At 42.7% G+C, this 21,636-nt stretch overlaps 1 protein-coding gene across 13 annotated transcripts in view; it reads left to right on the top strand.

Moving 5' to 3' along the window:
• The window catches only part of CLEC16A (C-type lectin domain containing 16A), a 1,523,862-nt gene that overhangs the window by 564,746 nt on the left and 937,480 nt on the right, over nucleotides 1–21,636 (top strand). For all 13 annotated transcript variants that reach the window (XM_077448876.1, XM_077448874.1, XM_077448875.1 and 10 more), the window contains 2 exons: nucleotides 13,567–13,678; nucleotides 16,426–16,526. In XM_077448876.1, the coding sequence (XP_077305002.1) occupies nucleotides 13,567–13,678; nucleotides 16,426–16,526 (213 nt within the window). The remainder of the gene's footprint in view (nucleotides 1–13,566; nucleotides 13,679–16,425; nucleotides 16,527–21,636) is intronic.

Genomic DNA, 21,636 nt, shown 5'->3' with positions numbered 1-21,636 from the left:
TCCCCCACATAACAAATGCTGGTGATGAAAAGGAATGTTGCAACTGTGATTAGGTGACCACACACACACACCAACACTGCACTATAACAACCATCAGATCACTGGATGTTCTACTCTGCCCAGCTCTGACTAGATAAATGCCCCTAAATCACTTGTCTGTGTATATTATGCTGGCTGTTCACTGCAGCATGCATTTCCTCTAGCCCTGATCTGTGGATTACATCCCATGATGATAAACATCCTGTCAAAACACAGTAAAGGCAGCCAATCCTGGGGGGGGGGTGTAAATTGTGAACTTTTTTTTTTTTTTTTTTTTTACACATGCTGTGCCTTTCTTAGGCTAGTGCATAAGATATGTAAATCACATCCTGTCACTCACAGCAAGGGGATAATTTGACAAAGTTTTTCTCTGTCAAGATTTATCTCACTGAACAATAAGGCCTCTTTCACACGGGGCGGATCAGTAAAGATCCGCCCCGTGATGATCCGCTCGCTCAGCGGGGATCGCTCCGTTGTCCCCGCTGAGCCGGCTGCGGACGGGGCGGTCTCCACACACTGTGCGGGGACCGCCCTGTCAGCTCTCCGCTCTCCTCTATGGGGATCGGACGAGCACGGACCGCGTGTCCGTGTTCATCCGATCCGCTCTGCAGACGGACAGAAAAATAGGATTTTCCTCCGTCTGCAGAATCGGACAATTGCGGAGGCGGACAATAGCGGGTGTCTGCGGATGCTCATCCGCAGACACCCGCTATCCCATAGGGATGAATGTATGGCCCGTATTTCATCCGCAAACGGATGGATGAAATACGGACATACCATCCGCATGTGTGAAAGGGGCCTAAAATAGGATTGCACAGAGCTTGATTAACTCTGTGTGGCAAAACTGGGCTCAAATGATAGGACATCTTATTCTCTACATTGTGACATCATCTTTTTTTTGTCATCTTGGATAGAGTAAGGGAGGGTTACATAGTTAGGTTGAATAAAGACACCAGTCCATCCAGTTCAACCTGAGTGAGTGTCTACAATTGTCCCACACTCACATCGGTCCCTACCCTCAAGGAGCCCACAATTCAAGGTCCCCATTCATATACTAGGGCCAATTTTGAACTGATGCCAGTTAACCTACCTGCATGTCTTCGGAGTGTGGGAGGAAACTGGAGTACCCAGAGGAAATCCACGCAGGCACAGGGAGAACATGCAAACACCAGGCAGATAGCGTCGTGGTTGGGATTCGAAACAGCAACCCTTTTTTACTGCTAGACAAGAGTGCTAACAACTACACCACTGGGCTGCCAAACCCCTGTAAGTAAATTTTGGGTGGTTCTCTGGAGACAACCCAAAATTTGGGATTTGGGACTTAAACTTTCAATGATCATGGTAAACAGGAAAATAAGAGAGGGGACATCTCCCTAATGGGGGCATAGACAACCTGACAAGTATTCTAATCCATCCCCACTCTATCCAAAGCTAAAAACAAAAAAAAAAAAAAGTTTTTACTTTAGTTATTCTTTAACCACTTCAGCCCAGGAAAGTTACTCCCTTAATGACCACGCCATTTTTTTTTTGCGATATGGCACTGCATTACTTTAACTGACAATTGCACGGTCATGCAATGCTGTAAACAAATAAAATTGATGTTCTTTTTTTTCCCACAAATAGAGCTTTCTTTTGGTGGTATTTGATCACCTCTGCAGTTTTTATTTTTTGCGCTATAAACAAAAAGTGACAAAAAAATATATTTTTTAATTGAATTAATTATTGCTACTAATAGTGAAAACTGCAGTAATGTACCGTTGTCCTATAGATTTAGGAAAAACAAAAAGGCAGAAAATCTGATGCAACTGTGGACGTTCATGGTACGGTAAGGACTTACATACACAATTGTATAGAAAAATAGAAATTTATTGAGGAAAATACATGATTAAAAAAAGTCCTAAAAGAAGACAGAATATATTGCACATAAATAAATTCTCTGAATAAGAAATGAACGGTAGGACGTATATCCATCCAAAAATGAGTCAGAATGACGTCTGTGTCAGCTCAGACTCAACACATTTTGCGGTGAGACTGCTTCTTCAGGATTATATTTCCAGAGTCATTATATGCATCAATGTCTAAGAGGAACAAACATATAATCATTCATAGATCAATCAAAGGTATATACAATACTAATTGCAAAGATTGGAGCATATATGGGCACTCCTCCATTCTGCCATAGAGGTGAGCACACTCCACCTTAAACAATGAGATGCATCATATATACAGTTCCAACTCCCAAATGCATACCCCTGTAGATTGAACATGAAAGCTTACCACGGCTAAGCTGACCAAATCAAAGACATCTAAGGCCCCTAAGGGCGACATCCTGGGCGAGTGTGGAAGCCAGGAAAAGGTACAAGTAAAGAGAAAAACGGTCAAAAATAAAGGAAGGGAAAAAAAAAAAATATATATATATATATATATATATATATATATATATATATATATATATATATATATATATATATATATTAATTTATATATATATATTAATTTATAACAGGGGATCTCGTCATCGGTACACACCTGATATAGATGCCCATAAGGTTAAATATGAGGTGCTTGTAACAGTGGTGTTGGAAGAAACGGACCTTCCAGGATTGGAATACAGGGCCACACAAAAAAAAAGCTGTAAAAAGAATGTGTGTGTATGTATGGTAATTATGGAGGAGAAAATTGACTTTTCAGGCACGTATAAAAAAAAAAAAAAAGGAACACTTTTTTCTTTCTTTATACAAATCAAAGACACACTAGTCCAGAAATACAAAAACAATGACAAGTTAAAGTATCCAACAGGCCCATGAGATGACCCTAGTAAATAGAATAGAATCGCTAAATTTTACTTCCTGTGGGGCATTATTGTTGATTCAAATACAAACTCCCACTGGGATGTGACTTCAGTTGCTGGGATGTATTCATGGGTCCTGGTGCTTTTATATTAAAGACACAGGTGGATGCTCAACATGTTTCACGATGCTATCACTTCCTCAGGATTGTCTGTTTAATAAAAAAAAAAAAAAAAAAAGATGTTTCACAAAAAGATCTATACCTTACAATATAATTGTCACAAAGGCAATGTACATAATAAACACAATAAATACACGTGTCTTTATTGGCAACTCATCACACTGAGTACCAATACCAACTCAAGCTTGCACAGTACACACTGCTCTGCCACTGTTACGCCCCAGGCCCTCCAGATGGTCTCGCAAGGGAGGGGTACTCCTACAGAACCCACAAAAAAATACTCAGAAGAAAGCAAGTGTGTGCGGACTGCACCAGGTAGCTACGGAAAATATAGGTATGTATATATCAAAAAACGCTGACGAAAAAAGTCATGCACCATTTATGTACCATCACTGGGCCCCACAATGTAGACCCTGCTGGTATTTTTTAACAGAGGATTTTATTTGTTCAAAAATAAATATACTTTTTGATTACCATAGAATCATCAATATGAATACTAAGGGGGGCTATCCGGAACAAGCTAAAGAAGCATTTAATTATTAAATATTTATTTACTTATTAAACAGTTATAGTACACCTTACTTTTTAAAGTGGTTGTAAACCCTTACAAACCACTTTGACCTACAGGTAAGCCTAGATTAAGGCTTACCTGTAGGTCCAAGCAATATCTCCTAAACCTATATGGTTTAGGAGATATTTGCCCGAAAATGGGCACCGCTGTCTACGGCGCATGCGCCGTAGACAGCGGCACGCACTAAACGCGGCAGTTCCAAGAATGGTGCTGCCGCATTTGTCGACTCCCGAGCGCATGCGCGGGAGTGACGGCATCGCGGCTTCGCCGAATGACAGCGGCGGAGCTGCGAGACGCGACTCCTGTGCGCATGCGCGGGAGTGACGTCATCGCGGCTTCGCCGCTGTCATTCGGCGGAGCTGCGAGACGCCACCAGCAAGATGGATGCGACGGACTACAGGGGACAGCGGCGATTTCGCTGGCTCCTGTGTCAGGTAAGTGGCACATAATGGGCTACTATGCGATGCATAGTAGTCCATTATGCTTTACCTTTGCAGGGAAAAAAAGAGGAAGTAAACTCATCAGGGTTTACTTCCTCTTTAAAGAGGGTCTTTTGTATATCCTGAATTGCTGCAGCCTTACCTATAGCACTAACATAGAATAACTTTTGGGGTTCTATTTATTTAAAAAGCTGACATACCTTGGTGCTCAATATTTCCCTTCTACAGCGCTGGTGTAAACAATCCTCTAAATATTCCATTGGGCAAGCTATTCCTTTGACAATTTGGTCTATGACGACTGGCCGTCAGTCTATCACCTATGGAAGGGCTTTTGCGGAATACAATATACAGCTTATACGAAGGCCTTCATTGATAAACAAACATGGATTTTTGAATTTCCCTTTCCCAAGAGAACCGATTTTTTTATACTATTCCCAAGATACACAAGAATCATAAAGATTCTTGTGTATTCTTCCCCCAGGAAGACCCATAGTCTCAGGTATTGGTTCATTGACCGGGCAATGCAAGTAGATTTATTGAATTTTTTCTGATGCCTCATGTGATCAAACTTCCATTATACGTCAAAGATACTTCTGATCAATTTCAAAGTAGCATGCGCTGCCGCCAGGGAGGGGCCCACCTCTGTCATGATTACAACTACATCATCCGCAAACAAGCTAATAGAGTGCGTCTGGTTACCACGAGGGAAGCCCTTAATAGTCGGATGGGTTCTAATAGCAATGGCTAAGGGTTCCATCAATAGATTAAATATTAAAGGTGACAGAGGGCACCCCTGCCTGGTACCATTCGATATTTTAAATGGGGTCGAGAGGATGCCTGATGTGTAAACCCTGGCTGAGGGTTCCGAATACAGGGCCAGAATCGTGGATAAAGCTAAGTCAGAGAAACCAAAGGACTCCAGCACCTTGGTCATATAGAGCCAGTGCACCCTATCGAAGGCCTTCTCCGCGTCCAGAAATAGGAGCAGAGAAGGCCTTCGCTGCGTCCGCGCAAGGTGGATAACATTTATCATGCAGCGCGTGGCATCTGAGGTTTGTCTGTGCTTGGTAAATCCGGTTTGATCCGGGTGTATAATCGTAGGTAGTATGTCAATCAATCGTAAAGCTATAATTTTAGCATAAAGCTTAATGTCAGTATTCAATAATGATATTGGTCTAAAGTTTGCCGGAGAGGTGGGCTCCTTCCCCGGTTTTGGCAGCGCGACAATCAAGGCCTCCAACATTTCCCGAGGAAAGGAGGACGAGGCAGCAGCGGATTGGAAAACCTGGAGCAATAGAGGTGACAGTGTAGCTGTAAATGCTTTATAATATTCCCCACTAAAGCCGTCTGGGCCCGGTGACTTATTGATCGGAAGCAACTCAATAGCCTTTTGCACTTCTGCTAAAGTGAACGGGGCATTTAAGTATTGAAACTGGTCCGCTGTCAATTTGGGTATCGGCAAACCTGACAGAAATTGTTCGATAGTCTCCGATGTAGGTTGAGTAGTCAGTGGGTCGTCCTTCAAGTTGTACAAGCTACTGTAGTAACGGCTAAAGGCGTCAGCTATCTGTTGTGGGTGATAAAGTTTCTGATTAGTATTGGGGTGTAGAATGAATTGAATTCTATGTTTGTATCTATGCCCTCGGATAGTGTGCGCTAGCAACTTCCCCGCCTTATTGCCTGTGGAATAATAAGTCATTTTGAGTCGCTTAGATGCTTTCTCAAAGTTTTCCAGTAAGTGTATTCTAAGGTCAGACCTGAGTATAGACAACTTTTGGGAGTTAGAGTGGGAAAATTGAGTTTTATTTTGCGTTTCCAGGTCCGTTATCTCTTTGAGTAACGCGTTTAGTCTCTGCTGCCTCCTCCTACGGACCCCCGCTCCCAGCTGAATAAATATACCCCTCATATATGCTTTTTGAGCATTCCATAAAACACCTGGATCAGTCACTGACCCTACATTATCGCTTAGAAAATTCAGTAAGTGTGTGCTTAATTTTTCCTTCAATTCTGGTTGTTGCAATAGAAAGGTGTTCAATCGCCAAACCGGTGCTGTACCCGGGTTATACGAGTCTGCCACGGACAGGGTTATCGACGCATGATCCGACCACGTTATCGAGTTCACACCAGCCGAAGCTGTCTGTAAAAGAAGCTGTTGATCCACCAAAAAAAAATCAATTCTTGTGTAAACTCCATGTGGTGGGGAAAAAAAAAAGTATAATCCTTTTCATTGGCGTGTAAACAACGCCAGGCGTCATATAACCCCTGCCTGTGGACAGACTGTGACAAGGAAGGTTGGGTTCTAGAAACATTGGAAGTGGAGTCCATCTGAGGATCTAGAGTGATATTAAAATCGCCACATATAAACAACCGACCCTGCTTGCAAGAGTTAACCCGTTTCATCAACCTGTTAAAAAAATGCACCTGTCTACTGTTGGGGGAATAGACATTCACTAGAGTGTATACAGTAGAATTCAATTCACAAATCAGTATTAAGTATCTACCCAATGAGTCTGATATCTGCTCAATTAGTTTAAAGGCCACCGTATCTCTGATAGCCACTAAAACACCCTTGGTCTTTGTGTCCGCATTTGCAGTGAATATAAAAGGAAACCGTTTGTGCGTGCATTTGGGTGGTGCCTGCTTACAGAAATGAGTTTCCTGCGCACACACAATGTCACTATTATACATGGATGCCTCTCTCCACAGAGATTTACGCTTCACAGGGTGATTCAGACCCTTGGTGTTAAGTGAGAGGATGTTAAGTGGCATACTTGGTTGGGGAATATGATAATTTGATCCTGCCGGGTCTCAGTGTCATAGCGTCAATACTCACAAAATAGGGCACCCAGGGAAACGCAGGAAGCGTCGACACATCAAACAAGTCCCTCATGTATCGAAGAGGAAGGCAGGTCCGTGGATCGAGGGAGTTCAAAAGTCGGGACCGAATCGCATCAGTCAGGTACCTCAGAGGAAGAATAGGAAAATAGGAAGAAAATGAAAGAAGAAAAAAAAAGTTGAACAAACAAAAGGGAGAGCATAAATGCAGCAGGTGGGAAAATCCCCGGATGGTACGAGGCGTTTCCAAGTCACTGCGGTCCATCCTTGGGGAAGGTGATGAACCTTTTAGCAGCACGAGGCCGAACTCGTGCTGGGGGGGTGAGTTCAGTTCTGGTGCAAAAGCAGTCCTGGACCGGGACTGATGGTAAAAGTGATGAAGCTGTTTGGCCCGCTTCAGTTGTGTGAAGTAGCATTTTTAGCGGTGACTCGTCTCCATTCCTGTGGTAGGCCATGTGGAGTGCTAGTGGTGGAGCCCTTCTCATCTTCCTCCGACAAAATGCCCCATTCTCTAAGCAAATCGATCCCTTTTTCCAGGGATGTGATGGTAAAGGATTGATTATCTTTGGTGATAGAGAGCCTAGTAGGATAACCCCACCTGTACAAGATCTTGTGGTTGCACAGAATCTTTGTCACTGTATTAAGGTTTTTCCTCTTTTGCAGAGTATATTGCGACAAGTCACTGAAAAATTGCAATTAGTGATATTGTGGAGGGAGCGACTCTTGTTTCCTCATAAGTATCATCAGTCGCTCCTTTACGTGGAAAAAGTGCAATCTCATAAGAACATCCCTGGGCACTTGTTCCGATAGGTAGGATGGTTTTGGTAGGCGATGGATCCTATCAATAGTAACGTCTAAGTCTCTGAGATCAGGGAGCAAGGCTTTGAACATATTGGCGACATAGAGGGTGAGGTCCGACTGTTGTACTGATTCAGGGATGCCCCTTATTTTAAGGTTGTTCCTCCTGGATCTGTCCTCCATGTCCGCCATCTTTGCTTTAACCCATTCCATGTCAGTTTCCCGCTCATCATGAGCATCTACCAAATCGTTGATAGTGCCTGCAAATTCCTCCATTTTTGCTTCCACATGATCCACCCTGTTTTTCCAATGCTAGTATATCCGTGTGGAATCTGTGCATGTGCTTAGCCATATCGGATTGCAATGTGCTACGCAAGGATAGTAACATATCCTTTAAAACTGTGTCCAACACAGGCTGGTTTTGTGTAGGAAATGTCTCAATAGGTTCAGGTAAATCTCTAGTGTCTTCCCCTGAATCCGAGGCCTGGCTCGCCGCCGGGCTCAATCCATCCTCATCTAGTCTGGGTTTAGCTTTAACCGGGCTGCAGGATGATGGGGTGGAGGGGGAGGCGGATTTCTCCTCATCTAAGTCTGTATTTAAGAGAGATGTACCTTTCGCCGTCAGTTTGTGTTTAGGTGCCGGTCTCCTCACTGTGTAGGCCTCGGCGCCATCTTGCTCCACCTCTCTCCCGCTGAGCGGATAGAAATCGGTCAAGCGTTGCGGTTTGCGGTGCTGGCGACGTCTCCCCGACATGGTGGACAGTGCTGTGGTGAGTCCCGCTGCTATAACGAGGCAGGGGGCCGTTGAGCTGAGTCGCTATAAGCCGCTGTAGTCCCGGTTCGCTCGGAGCTCTGGGCTCACACGTCCATGCAGCTCCGCAGTCAGGCAAACACTGACATTTTTTGAGTGAGCATCCTGTATTATATTGATATGTACGTGCTACCCCTGAAATTGTATTCCGCAAAAAGCCCTCCCATAGGCGATAAACTGACGGCCAGTCGTCATAGACCAAATTGTTAAAGGAATAGCTTGCCCAATGGAATATTTATATGCGGACAGTGTACCTACTGTCATTGGGTAAGAGTATGTACAAGCTTCAAGTTACATCATGGAGAAAATTTCCGCCCCCATTTCCAGGCAACTTGTGAAACACCTGGGGTAATATACCTAATGACATGCAAGTGTGGAGCCTATTATGTCGAGTAAATGATCCGCCCCTTTAAGAAACACATTTATGACCATGTCTATTCTCAATGGGCAAAAAAATTCTCACACCAGTCAGTCACCATCTAGGGTTATATCACAAATTTGACACCCTTATGGTCCAATTTATGGTTTTGGAGGTAATATCGCAAGATCCTCGTGGGGGGAACGGGGACAAAAGAATCATCCAGAAAAACTTTCTGGATAGAGAGATTGGAGGCAACCAGCCCCCCCCCCCCCCCCCCCGTTATTAACCAGGTACTGTCCCATATCTGGGAACACCATCCTTGAGCCCCCCCCCCCCCTTTTCTAGGGAAAGCCTTGTCTCTGTTTTATCCCTTTGCCTCTCCCCTCTCCATTACTCCCACCCCTTCCCTACTTCTTTCTCCCCCTTCCCCCGGACACGCCAACATCAGCAGAACAGGATGTATAAAGACAACAAGCCAGGGGCCATAACACACAGGCTTTCAGCACATATGGTGACTCCTGGCGTACTCCTCCTGGATTTCACGTATTCATAAGCAGAGGATTGTTTACACCAGCGCTGTAGAAGGGAAATATTGAGCACCAAAATGTATTCTATGTTAGTGCTATAGGTAAGGCTGCAGCAATTCAGGATATACAAAAGACCCTCTTTAAGGCGCTTTTCAAATAGTATAAGGTGTACTATCACTGTTTAACAAGTAAATCAATATTTAATAATTGCTTCTTTAGCCTGTTCCGGATAGCCCCCCCCCCCCCTTAGTATTCATATTGATGATTCTATGGTAATCAAAAAGTCTATTTAATTTATTTATTTTTGAACAAATAAAATCCCAGCAGGGTCATTGTGGGGCCCAGTGATGACTTTTTTTGTCAGTGTTTTGTTATATATACATACCTATATTTTCCGTAGCTACCTGGTGCATCCCAGCTAGTGCAGTTCGCACACTGTTGCTTTCTTCTGAGTATTTTTTGGGGGGTTCTGTAGGAGTACCTCTCCCTTGCAAGACCATCTGGAGGGCCTGGGGCGTAACAGTGGCAGAACAGTGCGTACTGGGCAAGCTTGAGTTGGTATTGGTACTTAGTGTGGTGAGTTTGTAATAAAGACACACATTTATTGTGTTTATTACCATATTTGCTGGCGTATAAGGTGGCTGGGCATATAAGACAACCCCCTAATCTAGGTGTACAGTGGTGTAGTGGTTAGCACTTTCACCTGGCAGCAATAGGGTTGCTGGTTCAAATCCCGACCACGACACTATCTGCCTGGAGTTTGCATGTTCTCCCTGTGCCTGCGTGGGTTTCCTCCGGGTGCTCCGGTTTCCTCCCACACTCCAAAGACATGCTGGTAGGTTAATTAGACCCTGTCCAAAAAAATTGGCCATAATATGTGTATGTGTATGTCAATGTTGTAAGTGTGTCGGGACTCTACAGGTTAAAGGACCGCATAAATAGCTGCAGATGGACACCGGTGGCAAGAAAGCGCCCTGAGGCGATTCAGTTCGTATAGGTAGCGCTATAAAATTCATTCATTCATTCATTCATTCATTCATTCAATCTTCCATTTAAAATGTTGGATTTGTGCTATACTTGCAGTATAAGACGACCCCTTTCCGACCAGTCTTTCAGCCTGCTCGATGTAACAGTTAAAGCTGTCTCACAGTATGCATACAGTATACCCCGCTGAGCCAATCACGGCGAGCGATGTATTCTATTCATGAATACAAAGCCTGCTCGGATTGGCAGGGGCTGTAACATCATTAGCCCGCGCCTCTGACTCTCAAAGCCAATCGGAGCAGGCTACCATATGGCCTGCTCGGATTGGCAGAGGTGGTTACTACAATCCGAGCAGGCTTTGTATTCACTAATAGAATACATCGCTTTCCGGGATTGGCTCATCGGTGTATACTGTATGTGTACAGTATTACCGCACATTTATTGCGGGCATCCAGTATTACCGCAAGCATCCAGAGGGCTGTCATTCAGCGGGCGGCTTGCATAGAAAATGACCCCTTCTTTATGCCCGGCGTATAATACGACCCCTGATTTTTGGCTGTTTTCTTTTAGTGTAAAAGGTCATCTTATACGCCGCAAAATACGGTATGTACATTGACTTTGTGACCATTATATTGTAAGTTATCAATCTTTTTTGTGAAACATCTTTTTTTTTCTGATTAAACAGACGCTCCTGAGGAAGCGATGGCATTGGGAAACATGTTGAACATTCATCTGTGTTTTTAATATAAAACCACCAGGACCCATGAATAAATCCCAGCAATTGAAGTCACATCCCAGTGGGAGTTTGTATTTGAATCAACAATAATGCCCCACAGGAAGTACATTTTAGTGATTCTATTCTTTTTGTTAGGGTCAACTCATGGGCCTGTTGGATACTTTTTTAACCACTTGAGCCCCGGACCATTTTGCTGGTCAAATACCAAACCACTTTTTGTGATTCGGCACTGCGTCGCTTTAACTGACAATTGCACGGCCATGCAACGTTGCTCCCAAACAAAATTGACATCCTTTTTTTTCCACAAATAGAGCTTTCTTTTGGTGGTATTTGATCACCCCTACAGTTTTTAGTTTTTGCGCTATAAACAAAAATAGAGCGACAATTTTGAAAAAAAAACATTATTTTTTTACTTTTTGTTATAATAATCCCCCAAAAATATATATAAAAAAAAAACAATTTTTTTCCCCCAGTTTAGGCCGATACGTATTCTTCTTCATAATTTTAGTAAAAAAAAATCGCACTAAGCGATTGATTGGTTTGCACAAAAGTTATAGCATTTACAAAATAGGGGACAATTTTATGGTATTTTTATTAATATTTTTTTTACTAGTAATGGCGGCGATCAGCAATTTTTATTGTGACTGCGACATTATGGCGGACACATCGGGCATTTTTGACACCATTGTCATTTATACAGCAATCACTGCTATATAAATGCAGTGATTCCTGTGTAAATGACACTGGCAGTTAAGCACTACAATACAGGGCACTTTCGCCCCCTTCCTTCCCAGCCCAATTTTCAGCTTTCATCGCTCTAGCGCTTTCAGTGACAATTGCGCGGTCATGCTACACTGTACCCAAATGCAATTTTTATCATTTTGTTCACACAAATAGAGCTTTATTTTGGTGGTATTTATTCACGACTCCGTTTTTTATTTTTTGAGATACAAGCACAAAAAAAAGCGGATATTTGGAAAAAAACAATATTCTCTTTTTTCTATTTTAAAAGAAATCCAATAAAATCAAATTTTGTCATAAATTTAACCCAAAATGTATTCTGCTACATGTTTTTGTTAAAAAAAAAAAAAATCTGTTAAGTGTATAATAATTGGTTTGTGTGATTACGGACATATATACGCAAATGATCATGTACATATGTATGCAGGTGTTCACGTACATATGTGTACAGATAATCATTGGGACGTGATTTTAGTGGGACATATGTGGGGGACATGTTTTTATTATTAGGGACATGTGTTTTTATTATTAGGGACATGTGTTTTTATTATTAGGGACATGTGTTTTTATTATTAGGGGACATGTGTGTTTTGGGGACATGTTTGGGGACTGTGCTTATACTTTGTGGTGTGTTGTGTGTTTACACTAGACTGGTGATCAGTGAGTAAAAAGCTGTAAAAAACAGCTCATACTCACTGATCATCAGCCAGCTGCAGCGATCTGCTCTCCTCTCCTCAGCGATGACTTCTGTGTGAGGAGAGGAGGAGCCGATTGCCTAGCAACTGGCTGTTTGTTTACATCACATGACGCCCGTAATTGGACATGGCCGTCATGTGATCAGGAGGGCCAATCACAGAGCCCTCCTGCCAATCTGAGATGTGCCGTGTCTGGGTGACATGAGCACATCGGGATCGCGCCGCTGCACGGGCACGATCCCGCTCCTTCTGAAGGACGTTCCTGAACGTCCTATCAGAAGTAGACGGCTCCCACCCGGCCTTATATGTGCATTGGCCGGGTGGGGAGTGGTTAAGGGGTTAACCAGTGGGTGGCAGTGTAGGGGTTAAGTGTTCCTATAGGTGTGTTACTAACTGTTGGGGGCTGGGCTTTCATTTAGTGAACACTGATCTCTGCTTCAATCACATGGAGCAGAGATCAGCGTCACTAGTTGCTAAGCAGACCAGTGAGCTGCTGTTTACAACGGCATCTCTCCGTTCAGCCGCCCAGTGAGACGATCGCGGGTATGCCCACGGCGATCAAGTCCGTGGGACCCGCGACCAGACTCACGGGGGTCCTGACCGGCACGTGAGCGCGCCGCCGACCGGCGGCATGCTTGCGATGGCAGGGCGGCATTAGAGATTGGACGTACCTGTACTCCAATATGCCTGCCCGTGCCATTCTGCCGACGTAAATTGCCGTGCGCTGGTCGGGAACCGGTTAACTTGTCTTTGTTTTTGTATTTTTGGACTAGTGTGTCTTTGATTTGTATGAATAAAGACAATTTTGTTTATATATGCACATATATTGACACATGTACATATACACGGCACAAATGCATCTCTCTCCAGACCTATAAATAGCATCTCGGAGGGATGACACAGCCATACGTTAATTTATGAAGACACTGCCTAGATAGTTTTCATTGAGAAACACTGCAGGGCTTTGAAAGAATACCCACAATGAGGCCCACTGAAATAGTTGGGAATGCAAATTTATAGTAAAAATGCGTAGTAAAAACATTGTCTCTGTCATTTAGAAATTGAAATGGTGATAATGGAAAGATCAAAGGCAACAGAAATAAAGGAAGAGAACACCACTGATGAAGAAAAGAGTGCAGCTGCTGCAGGAGCCCATGCCTCCCAAAATAGGTAAAGGATGATACTGCATATACATGTATACAGTCACTGTAGCACTTATATCAACCCTTTCATGATTAGGGCAAAACAAATCCTAATGCTTGAATGCGGTTTTGCAACTTTGACATGGGTTAGTTAAACTGTACATATCATCACAATTAGTGTATGCAGGTAGATTGTATTTCGTTTTAGTTTTTTTAGGACAAAAAAAAGTGGTTATAAAGCCTAAACATTTTTTTTTTTACCTTAATGTATTCCTTGCACTAAAGTAAAAAAAAAAAAAAAAACTTTTCTCTCTCCTCACTTCCTGGTCACACAGGCTCTGCTGAGGCAGCAATCTTTTAATCCTACCTAAAATATACTGACCCTGATCTTTGACCCTAAACATTGACCCTGGCCTTAACTTTTGACCCTAACCTAGATCAAACCCTGATCTACTTTTTCTTTTGGGCATTTGTTTACATTTTTCTCCCCTAGCAGGAGGGGGAAAAAAATAAAATAAAACAGGGTCAGGCTGCACAGTGACTGGTTACTGTGATGGCCTCTGATTGACAGGTGATCAGGAATTGGGCTTTCTGGTTATTGATCGTTAGTACGGGACTTGGTGCTCTTGGTGAGACCCCAGTCCCTTTGCTGAGAGTGCACCAAGCAGCACACTTAAATGTACACATTTTTTCATGTTACAACCAAAAATGTAAATGCATTTTATTGGAATTATATGTGATAGACCAACAAAATGTGACACATTGTGAAGTGGACAGAAAATGATAAATGATTTAAATTTTTTTTTTTTACAAATATATGAAAAGTGTGCCATGCATTTGTATTCAGCCCGCTTTGCTCTGATACCCCCAATTAAAATCTAGTGCAACCAATTGCCTTCAGAAGTCAGCTAATTAGTAAATAGAGTCCACCTGTGTGTAATGGCCTTAATAAAATAAATTTACATTTTTGGTTGTAACATGACAAAAATGTGGAGCATTTCAAGGGGTATGAATACTTTTTGAACGCACTGTGTGTGGCCCCATGAGGTACACATGGGGGGGGGGGGGGGGGGATAAAGCAGAGTTACAACCTGTAAAAAAATAAAAATAAATAAGTTAGCATTTACAAATACTGTACTTTTAATTTAAGGACACATACCTATTCAGGGATCCCACAATGACGGCACCCTAAGCCTGTGAAGCATTCACGCTTCACAGCCATTTATCTACTGCGCATACACAAGTTGCACTGTGCTTTCTGAATGGTCTCACCCTTGACACACACAGGTCCCAGAAGGCAGTTGGGGTTGAGCCGCCGGGCCGTGCGTTGATCTTACCAGGCAGTGAAAGTGAGTCCCTGTCAAAACCAGGTACCCGCCCCCCCCCCCCCCCCCTTTCCCCCAAAAAAGTTCCAGTTTTGGCAGTGGAGGGGGGAAGGGTGCAAACAAGCAGAGCTTCCCCTTTTGGGTAAAGCTCCACTTTAAACCCAATAAAGTATGCAGAAGCTAAAATAAAACTGGTATATGCATTTTTAAGAATTATAAATTATATATTCAAAACGGACAATGCCACATCCCAAAATACCATAGCGAAGACAAATTGAATGAAATTGAACCACTTAAGGACCAAGCCTCTTTTTGAGATGTGTTAACAGTGTTTTTGCTATAAAATTACTTAGAACCCCCAAACATTATACATTTTTTCTAACACCATAGAGAATAAAATGACGGTCGTTGTAATACTTTCTGTCACACTGTATGTGCGCAGCGGTCTTGCAAGCACACTTTGTAAAAAAAAAAAAATACTTTTTTGAATCAAAATATAAGACCGCATTAAAGTTAGCCCATTATATATATATATATATATATATATATATATAATATTTAGAAAGATAATGTTATGCCGAGTAAATTGATACCCAAAATGTCAAGCTTCAAAATTGTGCCAGCTCGTGGAATGGCAACAAACTTTTGTAGTTTAGGCTGATATGTAGTCTTCTACATATTTTTGGTAAAATTAAATTTCAATACGCATATATTGGTTGGTTTGCACAAAAGTTATAGCGTCTATAAAATAGGGGATAGATTAATGGCATTTTTATTATAATTTTGTTTTTTAATTACTAGTAATGGCAGCGATCTGCAATTTTTTTTTTTTTTTTTTTGTCACTACAACATTGCAGCAGACTGATCGAACACGTTTGACACTATTTTGAGACCATTGACATTTATACAGCGATCAAAGCCACTGATTACTGTATAAATGACACTGACAGAGAAGAGTTTAAACACTAGGGGGCGATCAAGTGCGTAAGTGTGTTCCCTGGATGTGTTCTAACTGTAGGGGGGATGGGCTCACTACAACATGACAGTGATCACTGCTGCCGATGACAGGGAGCAGTAGATCCCTGTCATGTTGCTATGCAGAATAGGGCAATGCCCTGTTTACATAGGCATCTCCCCGTTCTTCCTTTCCTCACCGGAATCATGGGTCACTGGCGAACATAGAGTTTGCATGACCCGCAGACACGCTCCCATGGTGAGCACTTTAAAGGGACATACGGCTATGTCCTTTTGCTTGTCTTTGCCAATCTACTGCTGTAAATTGGCGTGCAGCGGTCCGCATGTGGTTAAAGTAGTGTTGTGTAACAGTTACCCAAAATGCTAATGCTGATTCCTCTGAAATATTTTAGGTCTATAATCTCAGTTTGTGATTTTTTTTTTATATTTTTTTTTCCTGTTTCTGAGAATTGTGGTTAAACTTGTGTTTTCACAGACCCTTCCTTGACATGGTTTACAGTACACTGGAATGTAGTGAAGACGATTATTATACTTTGTTTGTCTTGTGTCTACTTTATGCTATGTCACATAATATAGGTAAGTAATGGTTAAACCCCCCACAATATATGTGTGACAAGTTTATTCATGACATGTTAGGTGTGGTGTAAGGCAGGCTGAATAATAACAAATGGCCATAACCAGTCATGACCCCTTGAAGTTTTTGTTGTCATAGAGCATCAAATTACAGTGCATTTTTCCTACAGTGATCAATAGAAATATACTCTTTTACACAATTTCACCCACCTGTCTCTCCACTTCCTCTAGTCCAGTGTTTCTCAAATCCAGTCCTCAGGCCCCCCCAACAGGTCATGTTTTCAGGTTTTCCATTATTTTTCACAGGTGATTTGATCAGTTTCACTGCCTTAGCAATTACCACAGCCGTTTCATCTGAGGGAAATCCTGAAAACATGACCTGTTGAGGACTGGATTTGAGAAACAATGCTCTAGTCAGAGAACACTTTGCATTCTTCAAGAAAATGCAGTGTTCTCTGAATGACACCCTATAGTGATTTCCAGCTTCCACTGGGATCTCACTATTATGACACATACATACTTACATTGATCTAACCTGGACTAATGTAACTAGGTAAAAATCGCCACATTCAAAATCTGTGGTCTCATTCACGTTGACACTGCCAAGCCTCTGTTTTATATACATTAACTACTTCCCACCCGGCCAATGTATATATAAAAAGGGCCGGGTGGGAGCCTTCTTTTTTTTTTATTTAAATGTGTGTTTATTGAAAAAAAAATTGGGGGGCGTGGCCGGCAGCCGAGGAGAATGGCCGCGTTCTAAGGGAGCTCCGTCCACCGCAAATTACCGGAGCTAATAACGACGTACCTGGGCGGTAGATCTCGGCGGTTTTTCCCTCAACAAGGTCGGGCAGCAGTGGAGGTTATGTCCCGCCGCAGGAAAGGAGCGAAACGGCTGCACAAAATGACGGATTTCTACCGCCAACCTCGCAGCATGCAGGCCCAAGATGGCGCTGGTAAGGGACACGTCAGGGAGCCTGGCGGGCACACACAGAGACATTCCCCTAATATCGACCGCACGTCTCCCCGGTCAGGTTCCTCCACAGAGAACAAACTTCTGTCTCCCACAGCGTCCTCCACCTCTAGTCCTGTGAAGGCTAAGCAGCCACATCTGCAAGGGAGAGAGGAGGCAGACCTCAGCAATACATCTCTGAATGATACCAGAGAGCTCCAGGACTCCATTTTAGATTTCCCCACAAGCAACCAGCCAGTGATTGATTCCACTCTAAAGGATATGCTGGTGTCCCTCCGCAGCACGTTACATGCTGATATAATGTCACTTGCCAATGATTTCAAAGAAGAAGTCAAAGCAGTAAGGGACAGAGTTTCTCATATAGAACATAAAATGTCCGAGTTTGCAGGCACCATTAATGAAGTCATTGACGCGCACAATGAAAAAGACGATGAGGTATCTTTCATGAAAGAAAAATTATCAGACCTTGAAGACCGCTCGAGGAGAAATAATATAAAGATCAGAGGGATTCCAGAAGCGGTCAAAAATCCAGACTTACAAGTTTACTTCCAGAAAATCATGCAGGATGCTTTGCCCGACGCCTCGGAAACCGATCTGGCTATTGACCGGATCCATAGATTGCCTAAACCTAGGCACATCCCTGAACATCTGCCGAGAGACACTATTGTGCGGATTCATTTTTTCCAAACCAAAGAGAAGTTCCTTCTCCAGATGAGGAATTCGGAAACCATACCTGAGTCAGCCCATAATTTGTCTTTTTTCCCCGATTTTTCGGCATTCACGATGCAGAGGAGAAGGAGCATGGCGACTATTACGAAGCCTTTGAGGAATCATCACATCCCATACAAATGGGCTTACCCAGCCAAACTTCTGGTTTCTAAAGAAGGGAGAACAATCACCATCAAGACAGTGGAAGAAGGAATTCGCCTTCTGCGCGACTGGAACATTCTTGCCGGGGAAGAAAATGCGCACTCTTCCGATTCATCTCCGCCTCCAGGTTCCCATACCTGGCCGAGACCCATTTCAGAATGACTGCCCAGGTAATCACTATTTTGCTTTCTCTTAGAGCTCCGGGACATGGTGGAACATGCTTTGCTCTCTTTAAGCCCTCCATTGTTTTAGGGTCAAATCCCTACAGATTCTTTCGAATCGCCTGTTTTTACGAGTTTTTTTTTCTTTTTTTGTGTTTTGTTTTTTGTTTCCTGTTTTTGGTTCTCTTTTGCTGCACACTCCCACGTGCACAATATTGATCCCCACTAAGAAGAGCATCGATAGGGGACGGACAAGATACTCACACAGGTCTATCGGGCACAACTAGTGGAGTCCAGTTTGATCGGTGGACTGTTTTTTTTTTCTTTTTTTTCCTCTTTTCTTGTTGACTTTTTATTTTGTTTCTGTTTGACACCACATTGGTATTTCCCTGTCCACAATTGCTACGGTGTAAGTAGACTGGTCTCGTTTTTTCTAGTCTCAAAGCAGATTAATTGGTCAGTACTCTATTCTAGTGACTTGTAAAATGGGTTTTAAAATTACCTCATTTAATGTTAGAGGGCTGAATAGCCCACAAAAATGTGGTCTTCTTTTTAGAGAAGCGAAAAAATTGCAAAGTGACATCTTATGTCTACAAGAAACTCATCTTTGTGCTTCTAAACACCCTCAACTTCGGAATAGCCATTTCCCTACTGTTTATTATTCAAACGCACAGAAGAAGCATAGAGGAGTGGCTATTCTGTTTGGGAAATCGATTTCATTTAACTGCATTCATGTGGAAAATGATCAGGCAGGAAGGTTTATTATTCTGGTAGGGGAAATCAATAACACTGTATACACCTTTGTAAATCTTTACTTGCCTAATACTAAGCAACTTTCCTTTTTGCATAAGTTGTGGAAGAGGGTCGTTGCGGTGCGCAAGGGTTACCTGGTATTGTGTGGCGATTTTAATGCCATACCTAACCAAGCCTTAGACGTTTCACAGAGTCCTAGAGCATGCAGGGACAGGGTCACCCTTGCGCGCTTCATGTCCTCTGAAAATTTGTTTGACGTGTGGAGATGTCATCACTCCACAGAACGTGATTATTCATATTATTCGAAAGTGCACAACTCCTACTCGAGAATAGATGTCTTTCTAACTGATAAATTCCTGCTTCAAAAAATTAGTTCCTCAGTTATTCACAACATATCATGGTCAGACCATGCACCAATTTCCATCGTGGTGGAGGGGTGGCGCACGGAAACCAGGGCCAACCGATGGAAAAACGACACTTTTCTTTTTTCAAACCCGAAATTTAGTAAAGAGGTTGCCTCTGAATTGAAAGGTTTTTTTGAGATTAATGCCCGCTCTGTGTCGGACCCCTTCATCCTTTGGAACTCCCATAAAGCTTTTATACGAGGCATTCTCATCAAAATGATTAGCTTGGCTAGAAAACAGTCTACATTGAAGATTCAAACGCTTCTTTCCCAAATAGATCAGTTAGAGTCAGCGAATAAAACGTTACCCGATCCTGCCACGAGCTCTGAGATTGACAATTTGCGTCACGAACTGCGTTTATTAATGATTTCACAACAAGATCGAGCATTTAAAAAGTGGAAAGCTCGCCTTTACTACCAGGGGAATCGTGCGGGAAAACTTCTAGCCAGACAAATAAAGGAAAGATCTGTCCAACAGAGGATTCCCTTTATTTATCATCCAATTACGGGCTCTAAATTGTCCAACCCTAGAGATATTGCTAATGCCTTCCGGGATTATTATAGTGCCCTTTACAATTTAAAAGATGACTCCAATATTTCTCAACCGTCTGCAGATGTGATTCGCTCGTTTTTGGAAAAGATCTCCCTCCCCAGGATCTCCCAAGACCAATTGGACACCCTAAATGTTCCTATTTCTTTAAGTGAACTGTCTAAAACAATATTAGCTATGCCGTTGAACAAATCACCGGGTCCTGACGGTTTCTCGGTGGAATATTACCGAGCATTCTACCCAATTATAGGTCAATACCTTCTTGAAACCTTTAACAAAGCCACAGCAGACTCTTCATTTCCAGCTGAAATGCTAGCTGCTACCATAGTTACACTTCCAAAACCAGGCAAACCTCCAGATAGACCGCAGAACTTCAGGCCCATCTCGTTACTGAATGTGGACCTGAAGGTCTTTGCAAAAATTCTGGCTAACAGATTGTCGAAAGTTATGTCCTCCTTGGTCGGCAACGATCAAGTGGGATTTATATCGGGGCGTCAGGCACCTGATGCAACTAGGAGGATTATAAATCTGATTCATGCGGCAGAAGTTTGTGGGGAGCCTTCTCTGCTTCTCACGTTAGATGCAGAGAAGGCTTTTGATAGGGTCCATTGGGGATACCTGGAGCAGGTGCTTACCAAATTTGGTCTCTTGGGGACCATTAATTCAGCCATTTCAGCTCTCTATTCCAATCCCTCAGCTATGGTGTTTACTGACGGTATGTTCTCTGATTCATTCCACATCACCAATGGCACTCGCCAGGGGTGCCCGATGTCACCCCTGATTTTCGCCCTCCTCATGGAACCTCTGGCAGAAACGATTCGTACCCACCCTCACATCTCCGGCATTTCGACGCCTAAACATTCACACTCCATTACACTATTTGCAGATGATGTTATTTTAACCTTAAAAGACCCTGTCTCCTCCTTGCAAGCAGTGCACGACACCCTTGGAGAATTCAATAAAATTTCATACTACAAGGTGAACTCATCCAAATCCAACATTTTAGCAATTAAAGTTAGTGACAGCATTAGGTCGCTCTTAGACTCCCGATTTCCCTACCCTTGGTCAGACAAACCCATCCAATATTTAGGAATCTTTCTGGCTTCTCCAAGCGCTAATATTTTCAAAATCAATTTCTTGCCCCTTCTATCCTCGCTACAACAGGAACTTAACAGAATGGCGAAGTTTTATTTGTCTTGGATGGGCAGATTGGCAGCATACAAAATGCTAATTCTTCCAAAGTTGTTATACCATTTTAGGGCCCTACCTATTCATATCCCTATGTCATTTTTTAAATCTGCCCAAGCACAGTTAAATAGGTTTGTGTGGGGGGATAAAAAACCCAGATGTTCACATTCATATTTACTTAGAAAGAAGGACATAGGTGGCATGGGTCTTCCTAC

This window comes from Lithobates pipiens, unplaced genomic scaffold, assembly GCF_037356315.1.
Source record: "Lithobates pipiens isolate NorthernLeopardFrog02 unplaced genomic scaffold, aLitPip1_a1.2 Scaffold_22, whole genome shotgun sequence".
Lineage (NCBI taxonomy): Eukaryota > Metazoa > Chordata > Amphibia > Anura > Ranidae > Lithobates > Lithobates pipiens.
Note: the sequence above shows the minus strand (reverse complement) of the source record. Positions and strands in the feature narration are given on the sequence as shown.